This window comes from Populus euphratica, unplaced genomic scaffold (assembly GCF_000495115.2).
Source record: "Populus euphratica unplaced genomic scaffold, PopEup_1.0 scaffold76.1, whole genome shotgun sequence".
NCBI lineage: Eukaryota > Viridiplantae > Streptophyta > Magnoliopsida > Malpighiales > Salicaceae > Populus > Populus euphratica.
In genome coordinates this window covers 446796-470009 of record NW_011499890.1, presented here as the reverse complement: position 1 = coordinate 470009, position 23214 = coordinate 446796, and the positions used below count along the sequence as shown (strand labels likewise).

At 33.4% G+C, this 23214-nt stretch overlaps 5 protein-coding genes across 9 annotated transcripts in view; all 5 read right to left on the bottom strand.

The window, feature by feature from the left end:
- Nucleotides 1-1643: 1643 nt before the first annotated feature.
- On the bottom strand, nt 1644-3717 carry LOC105131037 (mitochondrial fission 1 protein A-like). Its single transcript, XM_011033802.1, has 5 exons — nt 3526-3717; nt 2617-2755; nt 2404-2525; nt 2049-2112; nt 1644-1956 (listed from the first exon to the last, which is right to left on the bottom strand). The coding sequence occupies exons 1-5, from the start codon at nt 3616-3618 to the stop codon at nt 1871-1873; spliced, it is 504 nt and encodes a 167-aa protein (XP_011032104.1). The 5' UTR covers nt 3619-3717; the 3' UTR covers nt 1644-1870.
- Nucleotides 3718-6703: 2986 nt separating this feature from the next.
- Nucleotides 6704-11808, bottom strand: LOC105131031 (probable magnesium transporter NIPA3). The gene is made up of 9 exons (XM_011033791.1): nt 11488-11808; nt 11344-11400; nt 10845-10935; nt 10574-10734; nt 10366-10493; nt 9734-9871; nt 8266-8358; nt 7768-7888; nt 6704-7644 (listed from the first exon to the last, which is right to left on the bottom strand). Exons 1-9 carry the CDS (start codon nt 11615-11617, stop codon nt 7514-7516), a joined length of 1050 nt encoding a protein of 349 aa, XP_011032093.1. The 5' UTR covers nt 11618-11808; the 3' UTR covers nt 6704-7513.
- Nucleotides 8864-23214, bottom strand: part of LOC105131036 (protein CHROMATIN REMODELING 5-like) — a 38331-nt gene continuing 23980 nt past the window's right edge. The window contains exons 32-33 of the transcript XR_843349.1: nt 12122-12127; nt 8864-8876 (exon numbers count right to left, since the gene is read on the bottom strand). The gene's annotated coding sequence lies outside the window, so the exon portion shown is untranslated. The remainder of the gene's footprint in view (nt 8877-12121; nt 12128-23214) is intronic.
- Nucleotides 13075-19289, bottom strand: CER7 (3'-5'-exoribonuclease family protein). 5 transcript variants are annotated; one of them, XR_843348.1, is made up of 11 exons: nt 18805-19289; nt 18268-18477; nt 17806-17901; nt 17511-17625; nt 16251-16331; nt 15950-16138; nt 15469-15761; nt 14886-14944; nt 13959-14208; nt 13775-13876; nt 13075-13678 (listed from the first exon to the last, which is right to left on the bottom strand). XR_843348.1 is itself a non-coding variant. In XM_011033793.1 (11 exons), exons 2-10 carry the CDS (start codon nt 18939-18941, stop codon nt 13994-13996), a joined length of 1395 nt encoding a protein of 464 aa, XP_011032095.1. In that variant the 5' UTR covers nt 18942-18964; nt 19183-19279; the 3' UTR covers nt 13075-13678; nt 13959-13993. The 5 variants fall into 5 exon arrangements, 4 of the variants coding, with proteins under 4 accessions (XP_011032095.1, XP_011032094.1, XP_011032097.1 ...); XM_011033793.1 differs by lacking the exon at nt 13775-13876 and having other exon boundaries at nt 18805-18964; nt 19183-19279; XM_011033792.1 differs by lacking the exon at nt 13775-13876.
- Nucleotides 21473-22751, bottom strand: LOC105131033 (F-box protein At4g18380-like). The gene has a single exon (XM_011033796.1). It carries the CDS (start codon nt 22550-22552, stop codon nt 21524-21526), a length of 1029 nt encoding a protein of 342 aa, XP_011032098.1. The 5' UTR covers nt 22553-22751; the 3' UTR covers nt 21473-21523.

Sequence of the window (23214 nt, the reverse complement as noted above, 5' to 3'; positions counted from 1 at the left end):
GCCAAATACAAAGCTATGGCACACACAACGGCAGAGCTTACATGGCTCACCTTCATCCTACAAGATCTTCACATCTCCCATACTTCTCTGCCTATTCTCTATAGTGACAATCTTAATACGTTACACAAGACAATTAATCCTGTGTTTCATGCTCGTAGTAAACACATTGAGCTGAATTAACATTTCATACGTGAATGCATTGTCTTTGGACTTCTCATTACTCAACATATACCACTCATGACCAAATAACTGATATCTTCTCAAAATCTATGTAAAAAACTGCATTGCCTTACTTCAAGAATAAACTATGTCTTTGACCCTTGCCTAGTTTGAAGGAGGATATTACTGATAGCAAAACAGAAACTTTGAGACAGTGATTGATTATAAAAACAAATCAACTGTAGGAATAAAAAAAGTTACGCTGGAGAACAAGACAATAATAGAAAAAGATGTTGGCTGATTATGAAAGTAAATCAGCTAAGAATTAGGCTATTTAATGTATCCAATTTAAACATCTTTTATTGCTATATAACAACCAGCAGCCCTTGCAGAATGTATTGTTGTATTGTTGTATATTCAAGTTATTTTCTTAAAAAACAGAAAAACCTTTTAATATACCTGTCCTCTGTAATTTTTCTCTCTACGTACGTTGTTCCAAGCTCATAAAGCTTTATGACGTGTTAGTTAAAAACAAAATTCTAGGAATGAAATGGAGTCTGAGATGATACTGGATACAGACAGTTCTGGGCAGTGGTGAGGACAGCGCAACTGTATATCTTTCACGATGGTTCGCGTCATTTTCTGGCTTCTGGAATGGTAATGTTAAAAATAGAATTGCCACAAAAGTACAAGTTAACGGGCAGTTCGCCTCCAGTGATGGATACAGGTCCACAGATTGTCCAGTCACTGCCTTAGTATATCCGTTTCCTGTGGGCATAGAACTCATCGAAAGAATTCCTGTCAGACAATGATACGTAACGTAAACGCCCTCTTTCCTGTTGTAGCATTTTTCTTGCGAGGTTTCACATGATAGATAGATATAGGATGTGCTTATCCTTCATAACGTAAAATTCTCGTGTGGATAGTCTGTTTTAGTCAAACTGGAGAGTAGCTTTGGGTGTTCGGAAGGAGGCCTCAAGAATTTCCTAAAAAAGAACAAAAAACTACAAACATTATTGATTTCGATGAAGCAATCAAGAGTTGTACTAATCGCGCAAAGACTGACATCATAGGGAAGTTTCAGTTTTTTATTTTATTTTTATTATCTATTAAATATTTTTTGGTAATCCAGCACGAACTCTGCTTCTCGAGGTTTTGAAAGTGCACAAATTGATGAATTCAGGGGCTCGAGAAGACATGAACGGCTGCCCTTAGCTTGCTGCATTGTGACTGAGAGTGGTAACGCCTGTAACATTACATACCACCTGCACGGCCTCTCCGACAGCAACTAGTCACCTTCATGCTTCTTTTGAATTAGGTTGCAGCATGCTGCTGCATTTCCAGGGCAGAAGGAGCTGACATTACCCTGGAAAAATGACCTTTGATAGACAGTTGAACTAGAAGCAGAATAAGTTCATGCAAGTTATGAACACAATACCCATGTCTCTTGGAAAGAGCAGGACTGTTGACCAAAGACAACAGTAAAAATGAAGAACGAGGGAGCAATTCTCAGATAAATCCGAAAGTATACACTTTGATGGTAACTATCTTACAAGAAAATTGTGTTATAAACAAGACAAACCTCTTAAGTTCTTTCATCAACGAAAGGAACAGGTAAGCATGTATTAAACCACAATTTAGTTTTGGTTTCTGCAACAAGTACGTCATCAAGTGTATTCCTCGTGCATATCTGTGATTATCAAAGGTCACATCAATTCCTACGTGCAAATGCTGCAGCAATCCCACCAGCAACCAGTCCAACAGCAGTAGCAGCAATTCCTATGCCTATCACACCATCTACAAACAAACCAAAAATAAAGGACAATAATTCAGAAGCTTCATCCATTCAGTTCACATGAATAATACAAGCAGTATCACCAACATTTTACCTTTCTTGATCCGGTCTTCAATTGCTTTCTTGAGGGATTGCGCCTGTCTCCATTCAGGCTCAATCTATAAAATGATCATGCCCTTGCGATTCAGTCACAACGCATAAGAAACTAAGATAGAATAGCATACAACATATGACCTTAAATCACACATTTGGCTTCTCAATGACCATGCAGCTTGAGGGCAGAACATCATTTTAGATGAACCATATCTACAAAATGCACTATGACAAGGCAATACATTCATAATACTGGAATGAGGTTATGAATTATGAGGAAACAACATTACGTAGAAGGAAAAATCTTTCCACAATAATTCAAAAGAAAAAAAGAATAAGAAATGTGGATACTAAACCTTCAAACAGTCTTCCACCAGCTCCCTACTTCTTGAATAGTCACCACTTCTATAATAACCCACAGCTAGAAGATAGAGCTTCTCTCTCAGTTTCAAAGGGCTGGTAGTGCTGCCCAGTGAAGCTGCAAAAGTGAGTATTAGTAACAGAGGGAAAACCATGGATGTGTGCGTGTGTAGAGAGAGAAAGAGAGATGGTTTTGTATTTTTGCTTACACTCAAGCATAGCTATGCCTCTATGTACATCTTCTGTCTGCCTTGAGTGAACAAGAGCCCACGACAAACGCATGATGCATTCATTCTTAAACTCATCAGAAGGACCTTTTTCAGCTTCATGAACCTCTTGCTCACATCCCTATGGATGCATCAGTGAAAAGAATAAGAAAAGAGAACAACACACAATAATACAATCAAGAATGACCTGTCATATGAATGTTACAAACGTCTGGAGCAAAAAGAATACCATGCCCAAAGCCCTGATATATCATTAACTTTTGACACAAAAAGTAAATAGCAGTTACAAAACAATCGCCTCCGGAATCCAAAGGCTAAAACCATGCAAGGAGTAGAAGCGGTTTCCGTATATGACCGGCCATACATTGATAGCAACACGCAGATGTTTGTATTTGTAGATCTTTCTTATTTATCCCACATCAGTAGTTTTCCTCATAAAGCCACGAAACGAAGAATGGATCAAGTTAAAACATTGAAAACTCCATGCATCTTTTAATCTTTTATAATTTTGAGATCATCTAGAAACTAGAGAGGTTGAATGAAGAAAATCGACCTCGAAAAAAGGAAACCCAAAATAGTCACAGATAAAGTGAAAATAAGAAGAGAATCATTGCTAGGTTTAAATGATTCCTTTTCAAGACATTACAGTACTGCTACTTAATAAACCTCGATGGATCAGCACTGGTAATAATCAACCAATCTATAGCTATTCTGCAGCCATAGCTAACCTCTAATAAATCATGAAACTTAAAAATTCCCAAATCTAACTAAATAGCTGCTAAAAAGTGTTATTTTTTTAAAAAAAATATGAATTGCTACCCAAATGATAAAACCCCATATTGCAAAGATACTTATTGAGAAGAAAAGAAAAAAAGAAGAGGAATGACATACAGCGACGACGTCGCGATCGCACCAGGGGATCTGGTCAGCGCCGGTGAAGAAGTTGGTGATGGACTCGAACGCCCTCCCTAACTTTGCTTCCATTCTCTCTCTCTCTCCCTCTCTCTCTCCCTCCCTCTCTCTATTTTTGCTACGCTCTCCTGTCTATGATTATACGAAAGTTAAAAGTGCTATGCGCTGGGCGCCTGCGTTGTGTCCTGAGGAAGAGAAGATTGATATGCTTGTGTTTTAAAAATATTTTTAAAAAAATTAAATTTTATTTATTTTAAATTATTATAAAAAAAAATTCATAAGTTTTTTATGTAAAATTTTAATTTGAAAATAAAAAATACTCTGAAAAAACAACTGTAATTATAATTTTATTTGTAATATATAATATTAATTGAATAAGAAAATATAAAGCGGCAAGTTATTTAGTTTAACTTTGCGTGCTCTATATTATTAAGTTATAAATTAATATATTGTTTGTCGTGTAAACAAATATATTGATATATTAACTTATTAATTGTGAGGTTGATTTATTGATCAAGCAGGCCATCTGACGTTGATATGCTAACATGTTATCTTTCCATATTATAGACCACGGTGATAATTATGAAAGAAATTGAGTATTTTTTTTTAATAAATAAATAAAAGAGGAGCCATTTAGAGATTAAAAATCACAGAAACTATTCAAAAAGGATTTAACTCAGGACCACTACCGTATCTATGGATTGATGACGCCATGGGTTTCCACATCTACTATTTTTTCTTTTATTGAGAGATAAGAAATGACTATAATCTATTAATAAATATATCCCGTATGACATATAAAAAAAAATAGTAAAATATAGAGTTGGGAAATAAGTGCTCATTTTTAGATTTAGATTTAAAAAAAAAATGACAACTCAATTATTAAAGGTAGGAATTCAATTGTCATATTTTTTTTAATTTATAGTTAACATATTAATAATAGATTCTTGGATTACATAAGTAAATCAACTATGATTTATTTCATAATTAATTTTACTTATCATTAATTTAAATGAAAACAATAAAAAACAGATATATTATAGGAAATCTTGATCTAAAGTTTTTTTTTTAATTTTATTTATTTTCTCTCTCCAAAGCTTCATTAAAGTTTTATTATATATATATATATATATATATATATTAAAACATAGAATAAGAGGCCTATCTTACTTTATAATTTTTATATGTGTCATAATATGATTAACAAATAATAGATCCATTGCACATATGATCTGTCCACATATCAAAACAAAAGGAATTACCATGGTATTTTTTGTGAATTGCTATCATTTTACTATTATCTGTAGATATAGATATAGATTGTTTATTTTTTAGATTAAGATGCTTATTTAACACTATTAAGTTTTTTTTAATTAAACTAATGGTTAATTGCACACAAAAATGAAATCATTGGTCAGTGGAATAATTTTTCGGGGAATTAGCTCAACTTATCCCTACATTTTCGGCCAATTCATCAATCTATTCCTATAGTTCTAATTACTTTCAATAAGTTCTTATTCTATCTTTTTAATAAATAATTTCATATAAACAGATGAAAATACCCTCATTCAAGAAATTCAATCATCACCTGATTTATTAGAAATTAACCGATATATCTTTTTAGTAGATAATTTCATGCAAATTTAAGAAATTCAAACATCACTTAATTAAAAAAATAATAAATTTTAAAAAAATATGAAATTCATTATTTTGTTATAATATTTTAAAATAAATTATGTTAGATATGAGTTTCTCACATAAAATAAATTAGAGTGTTACCCATTAGGATTAATTAAACTTGTCGATCAACCGTATATCACAAAACATTATTTATTTAATAATATTTTTTATTTTTAATATTTATTTTATTATAGATCTACCTTCATAATTTATTATAGTTTGCTTTTTATATAGTTATTCTAGTCTTATAATTTTATCCTGTAAGTAAAACAGGTTAAACTTGTTAATTTGAGTTTTTTATTTTTTAATTATTTTTTTAATATATTTTAACATTAGATTAATTAGGAATTAAACTTCATGATTTGTTTTATTTTACTTTATGTTAGGTTATTTTGGTCTCATGACTCGAATCACGAGTTTTGCAATTTAATCCAAGTTTACTCAAGTTATTTTATTATGTTTTTTTGTTAGATTGATTTTTTTTTTCAATTTCATTCTTCAACAATAAGTTGATTGATAATTATGTTTCATAATTTGTTTTAATTTTTTTATATAAAAGAATCTCAGTTTTATGACTTGGGTTGCAAATTTAACAAGATAATCATGGTTTACTTGAGTTGTTTTTTCAATTTGATTTTTATGAGGTTATTCCAGTTTCATGATTCATATCACAAGTTTAATGAGTTAATTTAGATTGATTTTGGTTATTTTTTTATTTTTATTATTTAACATTGGATTGATTGATAATATAATTTAATATCTTGTTTTGAGTTACTTTTCAAGTAGTTATTCTAATTTTATAACTCAAGTCATAAAACTAAAAAGGTAACTCTGGTTGATTTTGTGCATCTTTTTTTGTTATTTTTTAATTAATTGTTTTCAATTTCATCCTTCAATATTGGATTGATTGACAATTGTGTTTCATAATTTATTTTAATTTATTTTACATACAATTAATATATTGTAATTTCTCATGTTATATATTTTAACAAATTAATCTAATTTAGTCCGAGTTGATACAATATATTATCATCTTAATATTAAAAAAATAATATTATCTTGAATTGTTTTTATTCAAACTATATTTTTAATAATTATCTAAATTATATTTAAACTTGACAAATCAACCAAATCATATCACCGTTTCATTTAAATTTTTTCATGTTAAAAAAAAATTAATCACTCCCAGCAGATCAAGTGTTAAACTAATTCCCTTAATCTTTGAAAACATTTTTTTTTTCCTTACGTGAACGACAACATAAACTTCATTTTTTTTTTCTGAACAATTTAATTCACTTAGTTCCAACAATTAAAAAGTATACAAAAGAAGAGAGAAGAAGGGAGAAAGAAAAACTAGTTTCCTAATAATAATTAGTAAGGATCAATTATCCAAAATGGAGCAAATTTTACCGATACAAGAATCAGATTTAATTTACTGTGTTTCTTCTCTATGCGTATCTGCACAAGCACACTGGAATTGAAGTTAAAAATAAGAAACACCGTGGGCCAATGGAATCACGTTCAACATTTCGTTTTCACAAATTCTAGTCTTGCTGAAATGTGAAGGATACACATCTCCCTCTTTGCTCAATTCTCTGAAAAAATCAATCAATCTACAAGCCTACAAGTAATTGATGAACAGATACTATACTACAAGAATACCTTATTCTGCCTGTTCTCAAAGAATGAAACCTATGGGACAAGGTAAAATAACGAAAGGGACCACCTCAGAGCTCAAGTTTCCAATAAATCAATTGCAGGGCATAGACTCCCTTTAAAACTTTCTTCACAGAAATAGGTTTCTGGGTGTTCTGATCACTCTCTTTGCACTGCCTTTGACAACTAAATAAGTTGAATGAGCCACCCTTTACACCAGCAATCTCAAACACGCTGTACAAGTATCAACAAATGACGCATCAATGACCATTCCACATCCCAACAAATGAATGTGTAGAACACTCCGATTCAGTGTTTCCTCATCTCACATCCACGTGTAATTCACTTGTAGATCATACATGAGAATGAAGACGTACTACTCCAAGGCTATCGAATGATTTCTTCCGTAACTTTGCAGGAAAAAAAATGAAGAAGATGAATTCTCAAGGATTTCTGAGGGCCACAAAACAACCTATCAAAAGAAAATTTGTTTGCCTTCTGTTTGGATGTAACCAGAAACTCCATGGTAACAAAAAAATCGCACAGCAATGCTGCCAAAGAACTCGAGATATGGATCATGCATCATATGAAATAACATGAAGCATAAGAGATTTTTTCGTGGAGAGCACATCTAGTGCATTTCTTGTCTCTGTAAGCAAACGGCTTCAGCAGGCAACTGGTTTTCCTCATCATGCTTCATAAATTCTCCATTTCCACTGCAGAGTCGGGCAGATAATGCAGGGGGTAAAGATGCATAGCTGCCTGATTTATTTGAACATCCATAGCCACATGAAATTAGTAATATACTAAAGAATATTACTCATAATTCAAGATTGATTACACTGATTTAGTGGAAATCAAAGAGAGAGAGTCTGAACAAAGCACCTCTAAAAGATGAACTTCTTTCGAAGTCTGTGGTTGTGTGTAGTAGGATGGTCCCTGAGAGAACAACAATGAAGCCACATATTTCTGATATAATGTTTCCCACACTTTGGCCATCCCAATCCTGTTGTAATGTATTTTTACCAATAGATAGTCAAATCAGGATCAGAAATGAAACACTGTACTGTTTGAAATAAAGGTCTGGAGGAGGAAAATGGAATTATTCTCAAACTAAGCCTAGTGACAGCATCCTCATCCTGATAACTAGGCTTTGCCATAGTGAGTGAGGCATAAAAAATCACATGTTAGAATGCAATCAAGACATTTTGTTTATCCTATCTTGCATCAACTTACAAATCCATGCCTCAACAAGCTGAAGCTACAGTATAGTTTTTTCAGTGAAATCCAATTAAAATGAAAGGAGCATCAAGCAAAAAATGTACAAAGTAATGAAATACATGCAACTACACAATGTAAACTTCTACAAGAGAGTAGCAGTACCTTGAACATGATTACACTGGCAATAATCGTAAGTGACGTGAACATGACATAATAAATGGGGGATACAACTGCAGTATTGAATGTATCAAGCGCCTGAAACACCAAAGGTTGCAGTTTTTTAGCAAATAAGAATTATAGATACAAGATACATTTTAACCATCTTTAGATTCTAAAAAACCAAAAAATATATGCAGCATTGATGAACGTAAAAATAAAAAGAAACGTTGCAGTTTTGGGAAAAAAAACAATTTGATAGTATTTTTTTCTGGCTTCAATAGCATCATTCCTTCCCAGCCACCATACCTCTGAAAGAACTATACACAGAAAGTGCCTTAAAAATTATGGCCTAAGGCGTTATCTAGTACATCACCTAAGCAGTGTTTTCTAGGTCAATGGGATGTTGATAGCAACACCCTCTTGAGACAAAATTACTCAGTTTCCTACAAAACACTTGATCAATTTCAGAACTTTTTTATATTTGATTACTTATTGCATTTAATATTAGGTCACCAAACATCATATTAAATGCATGGTTCGGCTTGACATCTCATTTTCTAGCAATCCTAAAACACAAAATCTATTTTTGGAGTATTTGTCCCCCCATCTCATTTCTGTTTGTGAAATGTTAGTGAAACTATGACTACCAATCAGCTATATTTGACCTTATCATGTATCCTAGTTGAAAATAAAGGTAAAGGAGGTCGGATTAGCCCACAATCTTGTGCATTCCACTTGGAGTTAAGGCTGAAATAGACTGGATTAGGATAACATTGGAGAAAGACATAATAGAGAGAGAATCAGGAGAGAAAAAATGGAATGTAACACATGGGCTTGTAGTTCAAAGGGACTCTCACAAGCAAGAGGAGTGAGATTCAGAGTTCAAGTCTCAGCTTTGTCAATTCATCACCAATCACCAAAACAAGAGAAAATCATGATAGAACAGTGAAAGAATAGAATTGGTAGCATTTTTATAATGGACAGTATAGGGATTTGCATAAATTTTAATGGGCATGTTGATGGCAGCAATCTAAATTCCATTTTAATTTTTCAGAAGGAAAAGGTGTAAAAATGAAACAGCACTTGTGACAAAGAACTTTTCTCTAATTCACTAAATTATACGTGTAGAATTGGAAGAATGTCAAATATTCTAGACAGTAACTTGCTGTCAAGTAAAATGAAGTCAAAATGTGCACTGGGTCATGCCATATGTCCAACAGCAAGTCGAATTCATCACACATGCCAGCTTAACCTTCTGGAGGGATTTAAGCACAATATCAGAAAAGCAAGCAATGCAGAAGATGGAGAAAAGACATCAAAAAGTAAGCAATGCAAAACATAGAAGATCAAGGAGAAAAGGAGAACAGTGCAAGAAAGAGGGAACATGATTTATGCAGAAGCAAACTTTTGGAAATATAAGCACGATAAGCTTATTCGCATAAACAAAAAGCAATATTTCTACATTTCTAACCTTGTTTAGATAATTCATTTGCATGATGACACATGTGGCCACAATAAACACGAAGAACCATGTCTCTGGGTAGAGCAATTGGTTGTTTCCTTCAAATGTTAATTTAAGTGCAGTTCCAAGGGCCTTAACACTCATCACCTGCACATGATGAAGACAAAACATATTATGAAAATAAAAAATGACAAAAGGAAGTGGGGTTTACTCATTTCTTCCATCCCAGTAGAAGAGGAGAAATAGTAAAGCAATTGAATTGGCCCAAGCTCCATTACATAAACATGCAACATCACTAAGGGAAATACTTTCCACCTTATGTTGGCCAAGAAAAGCATAGATAACATTTTTATCAGTCACTTCTCTTGAGAGATCTGGTTAACAATTACCACAGGAAAGTTCATTGCACATAATTAAAATTTTAGTCATTGAAAAAGTGAATTTTCGCAACCATTGAAGGATTGTAGAACTTTTTAACTTCAAAATGCATGAAACTTCATCCCCGTCAATACAAAATGGTTTTTTATTAAGTTATTTTATCTTTTAAAACTAACTGAATGAAAAAACAAATCGTATCTACATTCATAGCTTTCGTCTTACAATTAAAAATCAAAGTAACATCACTGGTTCAGATGATTTACCGAAAGCGAACCCATCAATGAACAGATGCCGGTGAACACTAACACATTCGAGTGCCCGCATTGTGGAGCAAAATGGAAGATCAGAATGAAAACCAACACAATCACTGAGGCCACGTAAAGCAAAAAAGCTGCAGCAGATGGTAAAATAGTATATAAAAAAGAACCATTTCAATAAAAGAAAGATGCGCATGTGAAGGTGCAAACTAACCTGGTTGAGTTGCCATACTACATATCTCCTGAACAGACGTTATAGGGTGTTCCTGTGGTGCATGAATTACGATTACAACAGAACCAGCAATGCACATCACACAACCCAAGATCCCTAGCTGGTGCAGCTTCTCATTCAAGATAAACTGAGCCAACACAGCACTACACACCATGAAAAAAAAAATTAAAACACAAGAAATGTGATTAAGAAGAGATTTAATATAAAAATTCAAAAAATTTAGCATGCAATACGAACTTAATAAGAGATATACCTGACAATGATACTCAATGCACCAAGAGGGGTAACGAGAACTGCTGGAGCAAATGCGTATGCAACAAAGTTTGCAACCTCTCCGATAATCACTATATTAGAAACCAGACAACAAGAGATATTCTACAAACAATCAGCTAATAATCAGATGGTCATTACTAATCATAATTCGCTTACTCTAACCAACTACCAATCCTCAATTTGACTAGAACAAGAAAACTTAATCAATTCCTTAAGTTACCAAACGAAAAAAGATATCAACTGAATTATTAACATTAAGCTGAAAAATGTAAGAACCTTAATTCAAAGACAATATGAATCATTAAATTTCACAATTAAATCAAAAGAATCACAAGATACAACCAACTTATAAATAACAAAAAGTAAAGCATCCATTCATTTACATAGAACAGAGCAAATGGAAATTTCGACACAAGAAATATATCAGATTTTCCCAAAACCAAAAGAAGAATCATTGACATAGAAAAAGGACAACTTACTCGTGATCATGCCCAACCACCATAGTGGCTCCAAGAGATATGAGAACCCACCAATACCTACAAAAATCCCACAATCCAAACCAGAACCGTTTCACAAAACCAAAATCTCATTTCAAAAAACCGAAAAAAGAAAACGTTTTTTACCAGCCCTGACACCAGAAGCTGCTGCAGCTCTTCTAAGGCCTTTCTTTTTTATAATGAAACTGGCACCAATAAATAGACTTGACACCAAAGCCAGAATGAACCCCTTTAGATTGTCTTCGGAGAAACCCATTTGAAGGCTGAATCTCTCTCTCTTCTTTGTTTTTTAAGCTGATGCTTGTTTTCTTCTCTTCATCCGCCAATCAATCATTGATTGCGGTGCCTTTCCTCGTATCGTTACCAGTTTTGGTTAATGGAATATGCTGCTCTGTTTTTTTTTTGTTCGCTACTAAACATGAAAAACGCTACGGTGTTGTTTTCTGTACAGATAATTTGTGTGTGAGTGACTGGACTTTGCGTAACGGACTCCGCTTCTTACTTCGTTAGTTTTTGCCTTATCTCCACTCTCTCCTTTTTTGTAAAAGAAAAAAGAAAAAACAAATTTAGAAGTTGTCTTTATATATATATATATATATAGTTAAATGATAGTAAAACTGGAAAAATAAAAAAAGACAAGAAAATCATATCCAAGTCAAATCAATCCTTGTCAAAGCCGCTTAGATTATTTAAAAGTTTACTATAATACAATAATTGAATTATTCATCATTTACACCCTTATTGTTTTTTTCAACCAAACCCTTCACTAATAAAATGATGAAATCATGTAATAAAAATTTACAATATTTATTTAAATTTAATATGCATTGAGAATGTAGACTATGTTTTTTTCTATAATGATAACTTGTTTTTTTTCTTAATTTATTTCAGCCGAATAAGCACGTGTGGATTGAATAAGTGCAATATAAAATACACTTTGAGCTAATAATGAAATAATTTTAATTGTTAATATTTCAATGCACAGTCCTTAAAATTTGAATCAATAAGCATTATTTTAAGAATATGTGATTTATTACTGTCCCTGTTTAAATACAATAAAAATAATACAAAATCAATTAGCATAATTATTACCATATGATAAAAGATTTGCTTATATTATAGATAATTGCCTATCAAAATCAAACTACCCAAGACATTACAAGAAAATAAACATATAATTAAAATTCTGTATTTGCAATGACTTTTATCTTAAAAGAAGCAACGATATACTTCGATAATTGAGATTTTGACGGTATTTAAAAACATGAGTGAAATCAATATTCAAAGAAAAACTTAAAAAATTATTTGAAATTAATTTTTTTTATATTTTTAAATTATTTTAACATGCTGATGTCAAAAATAATTATTTAAAAAAACTATTTAATATATTTTCTAACAAAAAAAAAACTTTAAACTACTACCACACCCTCTTAACTACTAATAATAAGTATATATATATATATATATATATATATATATATATAAAGACGATAATCAAACAAATTATCTGTGGTGGAAAACAAATTATCTTTGCATACAGGTCGGGTGCGTCGGCTTGTCCTAAAGCCAGGAGTCTCATCTGCATGAAACAGCAAAGCATTTCCCCACGCATCGGTGCATGGAATTAAGAAAAATAACAGAAGTGACGTAAGAGATTTTAGCATGTAATGCATTTTGAAAAGAATAATCAATCACACGAGAAGAAAATGGGCAAGGAAATGAAATGAAATGATAAACATACAGCAGTTAGACTGGCATAATCCTGATTTGAGATTTTGCACCAGGCATGGTTGAATAGATGTTACGTTTCCTATTCTTGAGTTGCTTGAAACAAAGAACAGGTCCCCCCACAAAAGAGATCGACAGCGAAGACTTGCCTGATAAAAAAAACACACTAGTCTGAAGAGGAGAATTACAATTTGAATTCATTCCCTCTCACTAACTATATCATCGAACATTGTAAGAAACACAGCATATGGCGTCAAAGCAAAGCACCACTGCCATGAAAATAGCATCTCTAACAAGTTTAACCTATCTAAACTTCCAAAAGGAGAGGGGGGGGGGGCGATAAAGGGCAACTTTAAGCAGCACAAGCAAAGTGGGTGACAATACCCATGCAGCCAACACGTGTAAATCCATTAGCAAGAGACAATCATTAAGATAGTTCAGAGTAGTCTCTTTCTGGTCTCCACCTCAGTATATCCTGGCCGCTGCTGGTTCATTCTGGTCTTTCACTGTTGAATATGAAGTTGAATTTTCCAACACCAGTTGCCCTTCATTGTAATAAAGGGGGACTTGAAGGAAGGATGTGTCAGATCTGAAAAGGATCGACAATCAGTACCAAGAAAATTTCAAGGTGATAATCGACTTCATTAAATGACAGAATGGACCCAATTTGTCAGGAGAAACCTACACACGATATAGCACTGATATTCCACTCATTTGAGATGGTGTAAGAAAAGAAAGAGGGCAGGCCTCTCTCTATCTGAGTGTTATACAGGGCGGTGACATGGAGCTTCCATGACAAATGAAACCAAAAGGAGTTCATTAAAACGATAAGCAAATGGATCATGTTCCCAAAGACTTCAGTGGCATACCTGCAACGTAGATGTTTTTCTGCTCAGAAGTTCATCTAACTTCCTTTCATGATGGGTGAAGCTCTCTTTCTCCTCTTGTTCTTGGGCTTCACAGCATCCTTCAATGTTTTCTCTCCATTTGTTTGCAGTGCAGTTCCAGATGTATCTGTAGCTAAAGTTGCTTGTTTAATATCTTCGGTTGGTTTCTCTAGATCAGTTTTGGGACTATTTTCCTCGCTTCCTTTTTGTTTCACATGCCGTGTTGATATTCCTGCATATTTCACACACGACGCAAATCACTAATAAGCCATGTAAATTGGCACAAAAAATACTTGAAAAGAGTCCATCAGGTTGCCCTTTCAAAGAAATATACACATTCAGAATGCATATATGGGTTCATTATCCATTATTTCACCAAAACAATGATTAAAGCAGCTTGTATACAGACAGAAGGTCCTTGGCCATCATAAGATGTATTAAATCAATCTATGATAACTGCACCCTGTTTTATGGAATACTACTGCTACTCTACTCTCCCACAACCAATGCCCAGGCATGAAAAATATATTATTAATTCACATAAAATGCTACAAGTCAGAATAAAGAAGGTTAACTTTCTTGCCACGGAACAACAGCACAGCAGGAGATCTGCAGCCTCTTTGTCAACTTACTCATGCAGCTCCAATTACCTATTCTGACCTTTCGAACGGAAAATAAGATTTGTTTCTCTGTGAAATTTATTTGAGTTGCCTCCCATAAAAAAAGAACAGTTTGAAGTCTGCGTTAAATTCTCTTTGATGGGGCGAGTTTTGCTTCAGAGTTTATACAATTTTACTTACCGAGTGAACTAAGAACCTCACAGGTGCAAAATGAGCGAAATCATTTACAAGCAGGAGAGAAGCAAAGGTAATTTCTTGTACTTTTAAGAAAAATGTACAAGTTGCATACCACGTGAGGCTAGAGAGGCTTTCAGGGAATCAGGATCAACGCCCTTCGAATAAGGATCCCTGAGGAGAGGAAAAAAGAAGATTTGAATCACCTTTTAAAAGTAATCACTCAAAAATTAGGAAAAGAATCAAGTTGAAAATTTCTTAAACCAAATAGATTAGAGTTTCCAAAGCACAAGAACAAGAAGAAAGGCCTATTATAATTCTATAGAATTTCTAATTACCGCAAATCCAGGTGAGTTAATAACCAACCAGCTTTTGAGATATTTAATGAGAAGCCAGTTCCACAGCTCTCACTCTCTCTTTGCATTAGTCATAATCATACAGACTTGAATCCATCACAGAGAGAAATAAACTAATATTAAAGTATATAGCAGAGAAATGGTCTGGAAACTAATGTTATTAAATTGCTTTAGGGTCAAGAGATCATTTTCAGGTAATCAAATTCATGATTCAGAGAACTTTTTCTATCTTCAACAAACTAAGCTCATGATTATGATTTTAACGATGGATGCAAAATCTTCTTTTGGAAGAGCAAGTTTGCACTTAAAAAAAAAAAACATTGGAGAGTGCTAGCACCATACCAGCTTAATGGACCCCCAAGAAAATTCATAGCATTGCCCTGTCCTCGACCTGTTCCACCTTGTTTAGATGGTTTGATATCACCATCATTGTCATTACCTCTACCGCTGCAGGTTTCATCAGGTACCAACTTTAATCTCTCCATATGATGCCTTGACAACTCACTACCTTCCACCTGCTCAACGGTTTTATTTTGCTCTGTTACATCAAGAGCAGCTACACTAACATTGCCAGCACCAGAAGTAGGGTGGCGCTTGATCTTGCGTAATGCTCTCTCTGTGCTGTATGCTTCAACCTAAATCAATTCACACAATAAAATTAGTTTTGGAGCAAAAGACAATCCCATGGCCACTTGTTTCTAGAAGCAGCAAACTGACAAAGGAAAAGGAAAAGAATAGATTGCATTAAAAGAGCATGCATATTTGGCATTGGAAAAGAAATGGCACCTCAACATTCAAAAAGATTTCTAGAGAAGAAACTCACTGCATTTTTTATCTTCTTTGTTATGGATTCAGCACTCAAAGAAGCAAGTTGCAAACAATGCATAATAGCACTCTGTGGCACACCCTCCCCTCCAGGTTTCTGAATTGCACAAATGTCACCATTCGCATTAACCGTTACAGTCATTCTTCCACCCATAACAGCCTCCTCGCTTTGGTTAGGATCAACAACCTACATAGCACAAGTTCAGATTAAAAGAACCGGGTGATGAGCTTTTCAAGCTCAACATCAATATGCATCAGGAGTGGACAAAAACAAAGAATTGTAGTATAAATCTGCCCACCATTTTGCCCTCACCACCGAAAAATGCAAAAGTTATTGCTATAGGGAGATGGTGGACTATCAAAGGAAGTGGCTCTCTTTCCTGTCACAATGCAATGGATAACAATCAACTTAACAATATGAAAAATGCAAACCGCTAAAGTTGATAAAACATCAAAAAGTCTGACATGTAACTGCCACAACAATATCATACAGCCTATAACATTTACTAGGAGAAGAAACAGGGAAGGTTTCTAACAAGGACCTCTGACTCTCCAGTTCAGAGTAACTGGTCCTTTTTTTTATGTGGACAAATTCAAGATGTAGATCATGGAATTATGGCTACTTCTGAAGTTATAAAGTTTTCCTCTCTCTCTGACTTTCTAGAGACCTTATTAAAGAGTGTTGTGTTAGGATCTTATTCTGAAGGCAAACAGTCTATTTAAAATACAATGCCTGGGCACAACTTCCACACAAACAATTGCTCTTAACACCAGTGATAAAAGCTTTCAACTACTTCTAATAGGCCGATGATATCATTATTTCTATAAAGTAAATACACACAGCTGCAATGCACAATGATGGAGAAAACAGCTCTGGCAAGCACACCCTTATTCTAAACAAGACACAATTCAATCTTCATTGCTACTTCCAAGTTCAAATTTTAGGAAACTTCATGGACATTAAGCAACTTTAAGCGAATAATTTTGGTCCAGCATGGCATCATGAACCACAGTTTCTAGGATTATCATTTTGTTAAGGTCTAATACCACATTACCTTGCATGGAACACAATGAGTTAAACAAGTTGAATTATTAGGTATACAATTAGTCAAATGAACTTATATAAAGAGGCAAAAATTCTTTACAAACTCTATCCCATACATTATGATGAAACCATTCTCCACTCCCATACCACAGTTATCCAATTAATCAGATACATGAGTAATTTTCACCGCTACTGTCAGACTTATAGAATGCATATGAGATTGGAAAGCACTGATCATCTGAGTTGTATAACAGCAACCAGAATGATGGCCAGACAAAGAAGGATAGTCAACTTAAAAAGGTCTCAAGTGTGACATTATAAACAAATTAAGTTCAATACTTTTATTTCCAGATTGTTTGAGGTATCAATTGATAAAGCACGACTCCACTAAGGGTAGATTTTACAAGCCAGGTTGGTTCTTAAAGGTAAAAACACAGAACCAAGAAAATGCTTCCTTGGTTGAAATCCAAACTTCTATTACAAGTAAATAATTAAAAGCATTAAATTAGCCCACCTCTGGTGGATGTACTATCACTTCTTGACCATCTTCACCTCCTAAAGTGCATTCTGGTCTTCTAAACGTTAAGAGAGAGGCTAAGGCAGCAATATTGGCAGCATCAACAAGATTTCTGTTTTCAGAATAGATGAGTGAGTATTAGTCAAATAATAACTATTTAGCATTAGTAAAAGAAGAAATAAAGAAAAAAATATGCAGGAGAGCTTAATGAGAGAAATTTCGACTTAAAATAATTACCTTAAGAACATACATAAAAGGCAGAAAACTAAACAACAAAATTAACATAGCTTACCCTCCATTGTCTAAGATATGAAGGTCAATACGAATGGCCCACACTAACTTCCCGGCAAGAACACAAAGCGATTCTGTATCCACAGCCCTGCTCTCCCTGAAAGGTCACTTAAATATTTAATCAAAGTTGAACTATATTATAAATATGTATTCTTTTGAGGGACTAGCATAAGTTTCATATGCAGTGCTGACACTTTCTAAGAAGGCCCTGACATGTTATCCCTCAAGGGAGAAAAAAAGTGTAAAAAAGAAAAACCAAAATTACTCCATCCAAAACAATTTGGCATCATTAATGTCATATTCACATATGATTGTAACATTCATGTGAACACGCAGATACACAAATGTTTGTACAAATACAGTATTCTTAGGGAAACATTTCATGCTAAAACCGAACAGCAAATAAAAACATCGAGCCAGTGAACATAAGAAATTATACTAAAACAATATAAGAAAAGATCACCTTAGACCACGATCAACTATACGGCCCAACTCCACTGCAGATTCCCCAGGGCGGCCTGGTTCGAATGAAGGATCAGCCATCGGAGAGAACTCAGTAAAAATAGAAAGTGTCCCTTCATTCTGCCGGTCTTGATAAGGCTGAACTAATTGACCTGTCACAAAACCCATTACATGAGTCTGTCCTAGCTGCACCTCTGATGATCCATCTTCTCTGCAAATTTACCATGACCAAATACCATTCAATCAACCCCAATCCCAATATACTTAACAATCAACCATAAACTCTCCAATCTTCAAAAACAAAACCAAACAATGGCAAGACACTAGCAATTATGACACAATAACAACTCATCAAAGGAACCCCGTTATTCTTTTCCTCTTGCAACTCTTATGCATCATTTAAACCAAAAGTACATCAACTTTTATATAGCAAAAGACAGGTATAACAATACGGTAAAATGTGTAAAACCAAAAAGGAGAGCTTGAAAGATTTGGAAAACAAAAGAAATACAAGAAAAAGTAGTAAAAAACAACTCGCCTTCCAAACTTGATGGTAATTTTGCGATACTCAAGAGGATTACGACCATCAATTCTAAGGTTTGAAGCCAAGGCAGTCTCTATGAATTTCTTCTCGTTCAATGTTAATCTCCATGTATTCGCTAATCTTCCATCCATTGTATTCTATGCTTTCTCAAATTCTACTTTCAGGATAAACCCAAAAGGTGGGGTAAAAAAGGGAAGAAAAAGATTTAGCTTCTCTCAAGCACTAGAACAAACAGTTTGCAGACAAAAAACTAACAAAGCTAAGGAAATGGTATATCAAACAATTATAATAGAGTTAATAGAAATGGATTTTGCAAATAAAGAACAAACATTTGAAGCTGAAAAAACATAAAGAGAAATTGCTACAAGTTACTTGGTGTTTGTTTTGTCACTTGAGAGAGCGAAGGGCTCAGTAGAGTCGGAGCTCGGAGTTTGCTGAGTTTCGACCACCCTAAAACCCTAAAGTTTTTTCGAGTCTGCTGTCCTGTCGAGTTACAAATGGGCGGGGCTAGGCTTATGGTCCATTGGGCCTTCTCTGTTTCGGTGCTAACACAAACTGACCCGATTATCAGCTCATAGTGGTTCCATTCAATCGACGATCACGTGTGATCATAAAAAAAAAGTGAAAAAAAAAAGAAGATAAAATTATTAGGTACATTAAATTAATATTAAAAAGAATTAAATTAACTTCAAATGGTTGGAATAAAATTTAAGGATTTCTTTTTTGGTTAATTTTTGGGATTAACATTAAAATGATTTATGATTCCATTGGATTGATACGAGGATGTCATTTCTTAGATTATTCCTTAAAACACTTAGTTTTAATTAATAGTAAAAAGAATTAAAATCTCTTGAGAGAGTACTCTAGCTCAGGATTTATTGTAATTTTTCACTGCAATAATATAGTATCGTGACCTTTTTTTTCCTACACCCAAAAAAAAACTTGAAATAGACTTACAAGAATATTGAGATCTTTTTATGTTACTCATTTATTATTATTAAATAGAATGGAAATAAGTATATATTTTTCTCACAAAAAAAACATCAAAATATCATTATAAGAAAAAAAAAATAAACATGGAGTCAAAGGATTTTTTCCATATTTTTTACAGTGGATTTTTTGCTATTATAATTGAAGTTTTGGGCACTTTGATATTTATATAAATATGAAAAATAATGAAGGATTAAAATGTATAGTAAAAATACAAAAATATCCTTTTAAAAAATAATTTTGAGATTAAAGGGTGTTTTTAACTTTTTACGTGATTTTTTATAATTATAAAACTAACTCAAAAGAAATTCTATATTTCACTAGATAAAACAAAAAGGTAAACGTGTGTGTTTCATACCTAAAAGTATGTGAAAGTCATCAACTCCGTCACCTCCCAACATCCAAAATACCTTTCTAACATGTCATTGGAAGCGCTATAGTGTTTTCTTTTTATCAGCGCAACGCGTATCTTCATTTGTGATTCGTGTTTGACGCTAATAATCATTTTTTATCTTCATCTTTTCTCTTATAAAAAACAATTATAGCTAGAAGTCTTGGTTGTTGGAATTTTAACTTTAATTTTTATTTTTTTGATTTCTAGTTTTTAGTATTGGTCATTTTATAAAGGCTTTATTTGTTTTTATTTTTATCATTTGAGCTCAATGTACTAGATATTATATTTTCCAGTATAGTCCTCATTCTTATAATTTTTAATTTTTATCCTTGATTGTTTTATAAAAGTTTTAATAGTTTTTAATTTCATCATTAAATTCAAATTGATAATTACCCTTGGTTTTTCTTAGTTTTGATTTTATTTTTTTTTTCTTTTTTTGTAAAAGTTATTATTTTTTTAATTTATTCTTTAATAACAACATCATTTTTATTTTTTTATCAATTTTGATCATCATTATTTTTAAATTTTATCCCTTTACTATTTTTAAATTTCACCCATTATTAAAATATAAAATTGATTTTATATTTTAATTTTGATTTTTTTTTTAATTGTTATTTTTTAATTTTTTTTGTATAATTAAAATTATTTTTAAAATTTTAAATTTTAATATTTGATTGATTGAAAATTAAACTTAATGATTTTTTTATATAAAATGCTTTGAATTTAATAACTGGAGCTATATTTTATTTAAAAATAACTAATTGTTTTTTTTTTATGAAGTTATTAAAATGTTGTGATTGGTATCTTAAATTGGTTCAACCCTAATTATATTATAAGAATTAAATGTTTATTAAAATAAATTTTATACTATTTTTTTTTATCTTATTTCATCCCATAACATATCATTTTTTTTTTTTAAATAACAATTCAACACCACTATTGCCAAGAGTTCACTCTAGGTGCTAATTCTGGCATTACCTTAAAAACAGTAAATGGAGGGGAAAAACATTACCTCAAATATCGTGTTTGGCTGTGGCCTTAGAAACGAGGGTAGTTAAGGTATTTTAAAATCAGTGAAGGTGTTGATTTGAGGGCTGGCAAGTACAATTTTGAAAAGGACACGTTGCAATAAAGTTTTCATACAAAATAAAGGGTATTTTCTGTAATTGACTCAATAAAAAGGGATAGAATTGGGCATTTCCAGCTTAAATTTTTAATTTAATATTGTCAAGATTTATGTGTTCTTTTACAGAATCATGCTCGTGTGTGCTGATAATTAACACATGAATCATGTCAAAATGAACAGAAAATTGTGTTTAACTTCACAAATCAAAAGGAATCCATAGTCATTAGATAGCTCTTCTTCATCTTCACCATCTCTCTCACAGCTTCATTAAATGCCTTCTTTTCACGTTCTTCCCCATCAAAACCAAACAAATCAGACTTGCTGCCATTTCCAATCTGCCCATCATCATTCGGCCTAAGCACAGCTAGCGTGGCTCCTTTCATTATGTACCCATTTTCTGGCAACTCGAGCACGGGCACAAACCACAACTTCAAGCTCAAATCAGGCACTCGGGTCCTCTCCAAAGATGAATCTGTATTTGCCACCATTGATTTCATTGAATTTCTTATCTCGGCGACCTCATCTTTTCCCATACAAACCCTCCCTTGCTTGCATACATCACTTGCTATGATATCTTCAAGTGCGTGATGTTCTTCCAAAACCTGCTTGATCAAATAATGCCTTGCTGAAGCAGCAAGCAGGCAAGAAATTGTCCGTACAATTTGTAACTTCATTTGACCATCAGTTAAGACTTCTCCGTTGTTTTCAGAAAAGTCGTCTGATGATAAAGGTTGCATTCTTTTCTGAAAAGATGTAGCACTAAGAATAACAAAATTCTTTATCTCGCTACCAAACCTGGCTTTCCATTTTAGCAATGAATCATTCCCCTCAAGTCCTGTCATAACATCATCAGAAGGAAGCTCCATGTGCATAGTTTTAGCTTGTTGGAAGTGCTTCAAAACTTCTTTAGGTGAATAAAAAGAAACAGTTTTCCGGTCTGTATCTGACCTGTCAGCAATGAAACGATGAAAGAAATGGAGTGGTTTGGCTATCAACTTACTAATAAGAATCTTGAAAAGATTTCTTCTTAATGATCTGTTGTCTGCTTTTGAGTTGTGTTTGCGAGGAGGGATGGAAAGAAATACTGTGTCGGCTTCGAAGACAAGCGAAGCGAAGCGCTTGGATACTGAGATGCATCGAGTGAGAGATTTAGCATCAACTACTTTGTTGAAGATAACAAGGAGAAGAGCATCAGGAAGGCGATCAAAGCAATCTTCCTCCATGGAACTCATGGGGTCGGTATTAGGGAACTTTTCCGTGGTGGAGATTGAAGTGCGTGGGATGATAGGACATTTAAACAGATTGATTGGAGAAGTGGAAATCCTTTTTTGACCAAAGGTTTGAACACGTTTCCGAGTCCCAAGTTTCTGACTTTATAAAAGATAATGTTAAAAAACCAAGATGGTTTTGACTGGCTTTTCATTTTATAGCAGCTTACGCTACGAGAGTTGACCAGTAATAAGAACAACTGAATTGGGGTTTCAATTTGTTGTTTAGATCTAGAGCTTGATAAAAAAATTCCCAAGTCACAAATGGAACTTGGGCCACTGTCCAAAGGAGATATGACACATTTATTCCCGGCCATAGACAGAACGGAGGCAGAAATCATGTCATATGCTTGCTCGGAACAGGAGTACCGTGTGTTCGTGTGCTAATTATTGAAATAATATTTGGTTTCAAACATTATGTTATACGAAAGCCTCTAGATTAAGAGAATTCTAAGCATGCTGTAACTGAATCTGATTCCAGTAAAATTCAGGTATTTACGGTTTAGATGGAGAAAGCCAATCAAAAAGTGGGCATCACCTGTGAAATGCTATCCGTTCCAAAAGCCAATGTTGGAAATCCGGAAACCAGGAAGTCTCCTGGAAACAAGACCTTACCAGCACTCTCA

Coding starts and splice junctions, on each gene's coding strand:
- LOC105131037 (XM_011033802.1), bottom strand. CDS start 3,618: ATGGAAGCAAAGTTAGGGAGGGCGTTCGAGTCCATCACCAACTTCTTC. Junction 2,113..2,403: donor TGGTGGAAGACTGTTTGAAG/GTTTAGTATCCA, acceptor ATCATTTTATAG/ATTGAGCCTGAATGGAGACA. Junction 1,957..2,048: donor TGAAGACCGGATCAAGAAAG/GTAAAATGTTGG, acceptor GTTTGTTTGTAG/ATGGTGTGATAGGCATAGGA.
- LOC105131031 (XM_011033791.1), bottom strand. CDS start 11,617: ATGGGTTTCTCCGAAGACAATCTAAAGGGGTTCATTCTGGCTTTGGTG. Junction 7,889..8,265: donor CCAGTGTAATCATGTTCAAG/GTACTGCTACTC, acceptor ACATTACAACAG/GATTGGGATGGCCAAAGTGT. Junction 7,645..7,767: donor AAGAAGTTCATCTTTTAGAG/GTGCTTTGTTCA, acceptor CAAATAAATCAG/GCAGCTATGCATCTTTACCC.
- CER7 (XM_011033792.1), bottom strand. CDS start 18,941: ATGGATGGAAGATTAGCGAATACATGGAGATTAACATTGAACGAGAAG. Junction 16,332..17,510: donor TGATAGTACATCCACCAGAG/GTGGGCTAATTT, acceptor GCATTGTGACAG/GAAAGAGAGCCACTTCCTTT. Junction 16,139..16,250: donor TCGGTGGTGAGGGCAAAATG/GTGGGCAGATTT, acceptor TGTGCTATGTAG/GTTGTTGATCCTAACCAAAG.
- LOC105131033 (XM_011033796.1), bottom strand. CDS start 22,552: ATGAGTTCCATGGAGGAAGATTGCTTTGATCGCCTTCCTGATGCTCTT.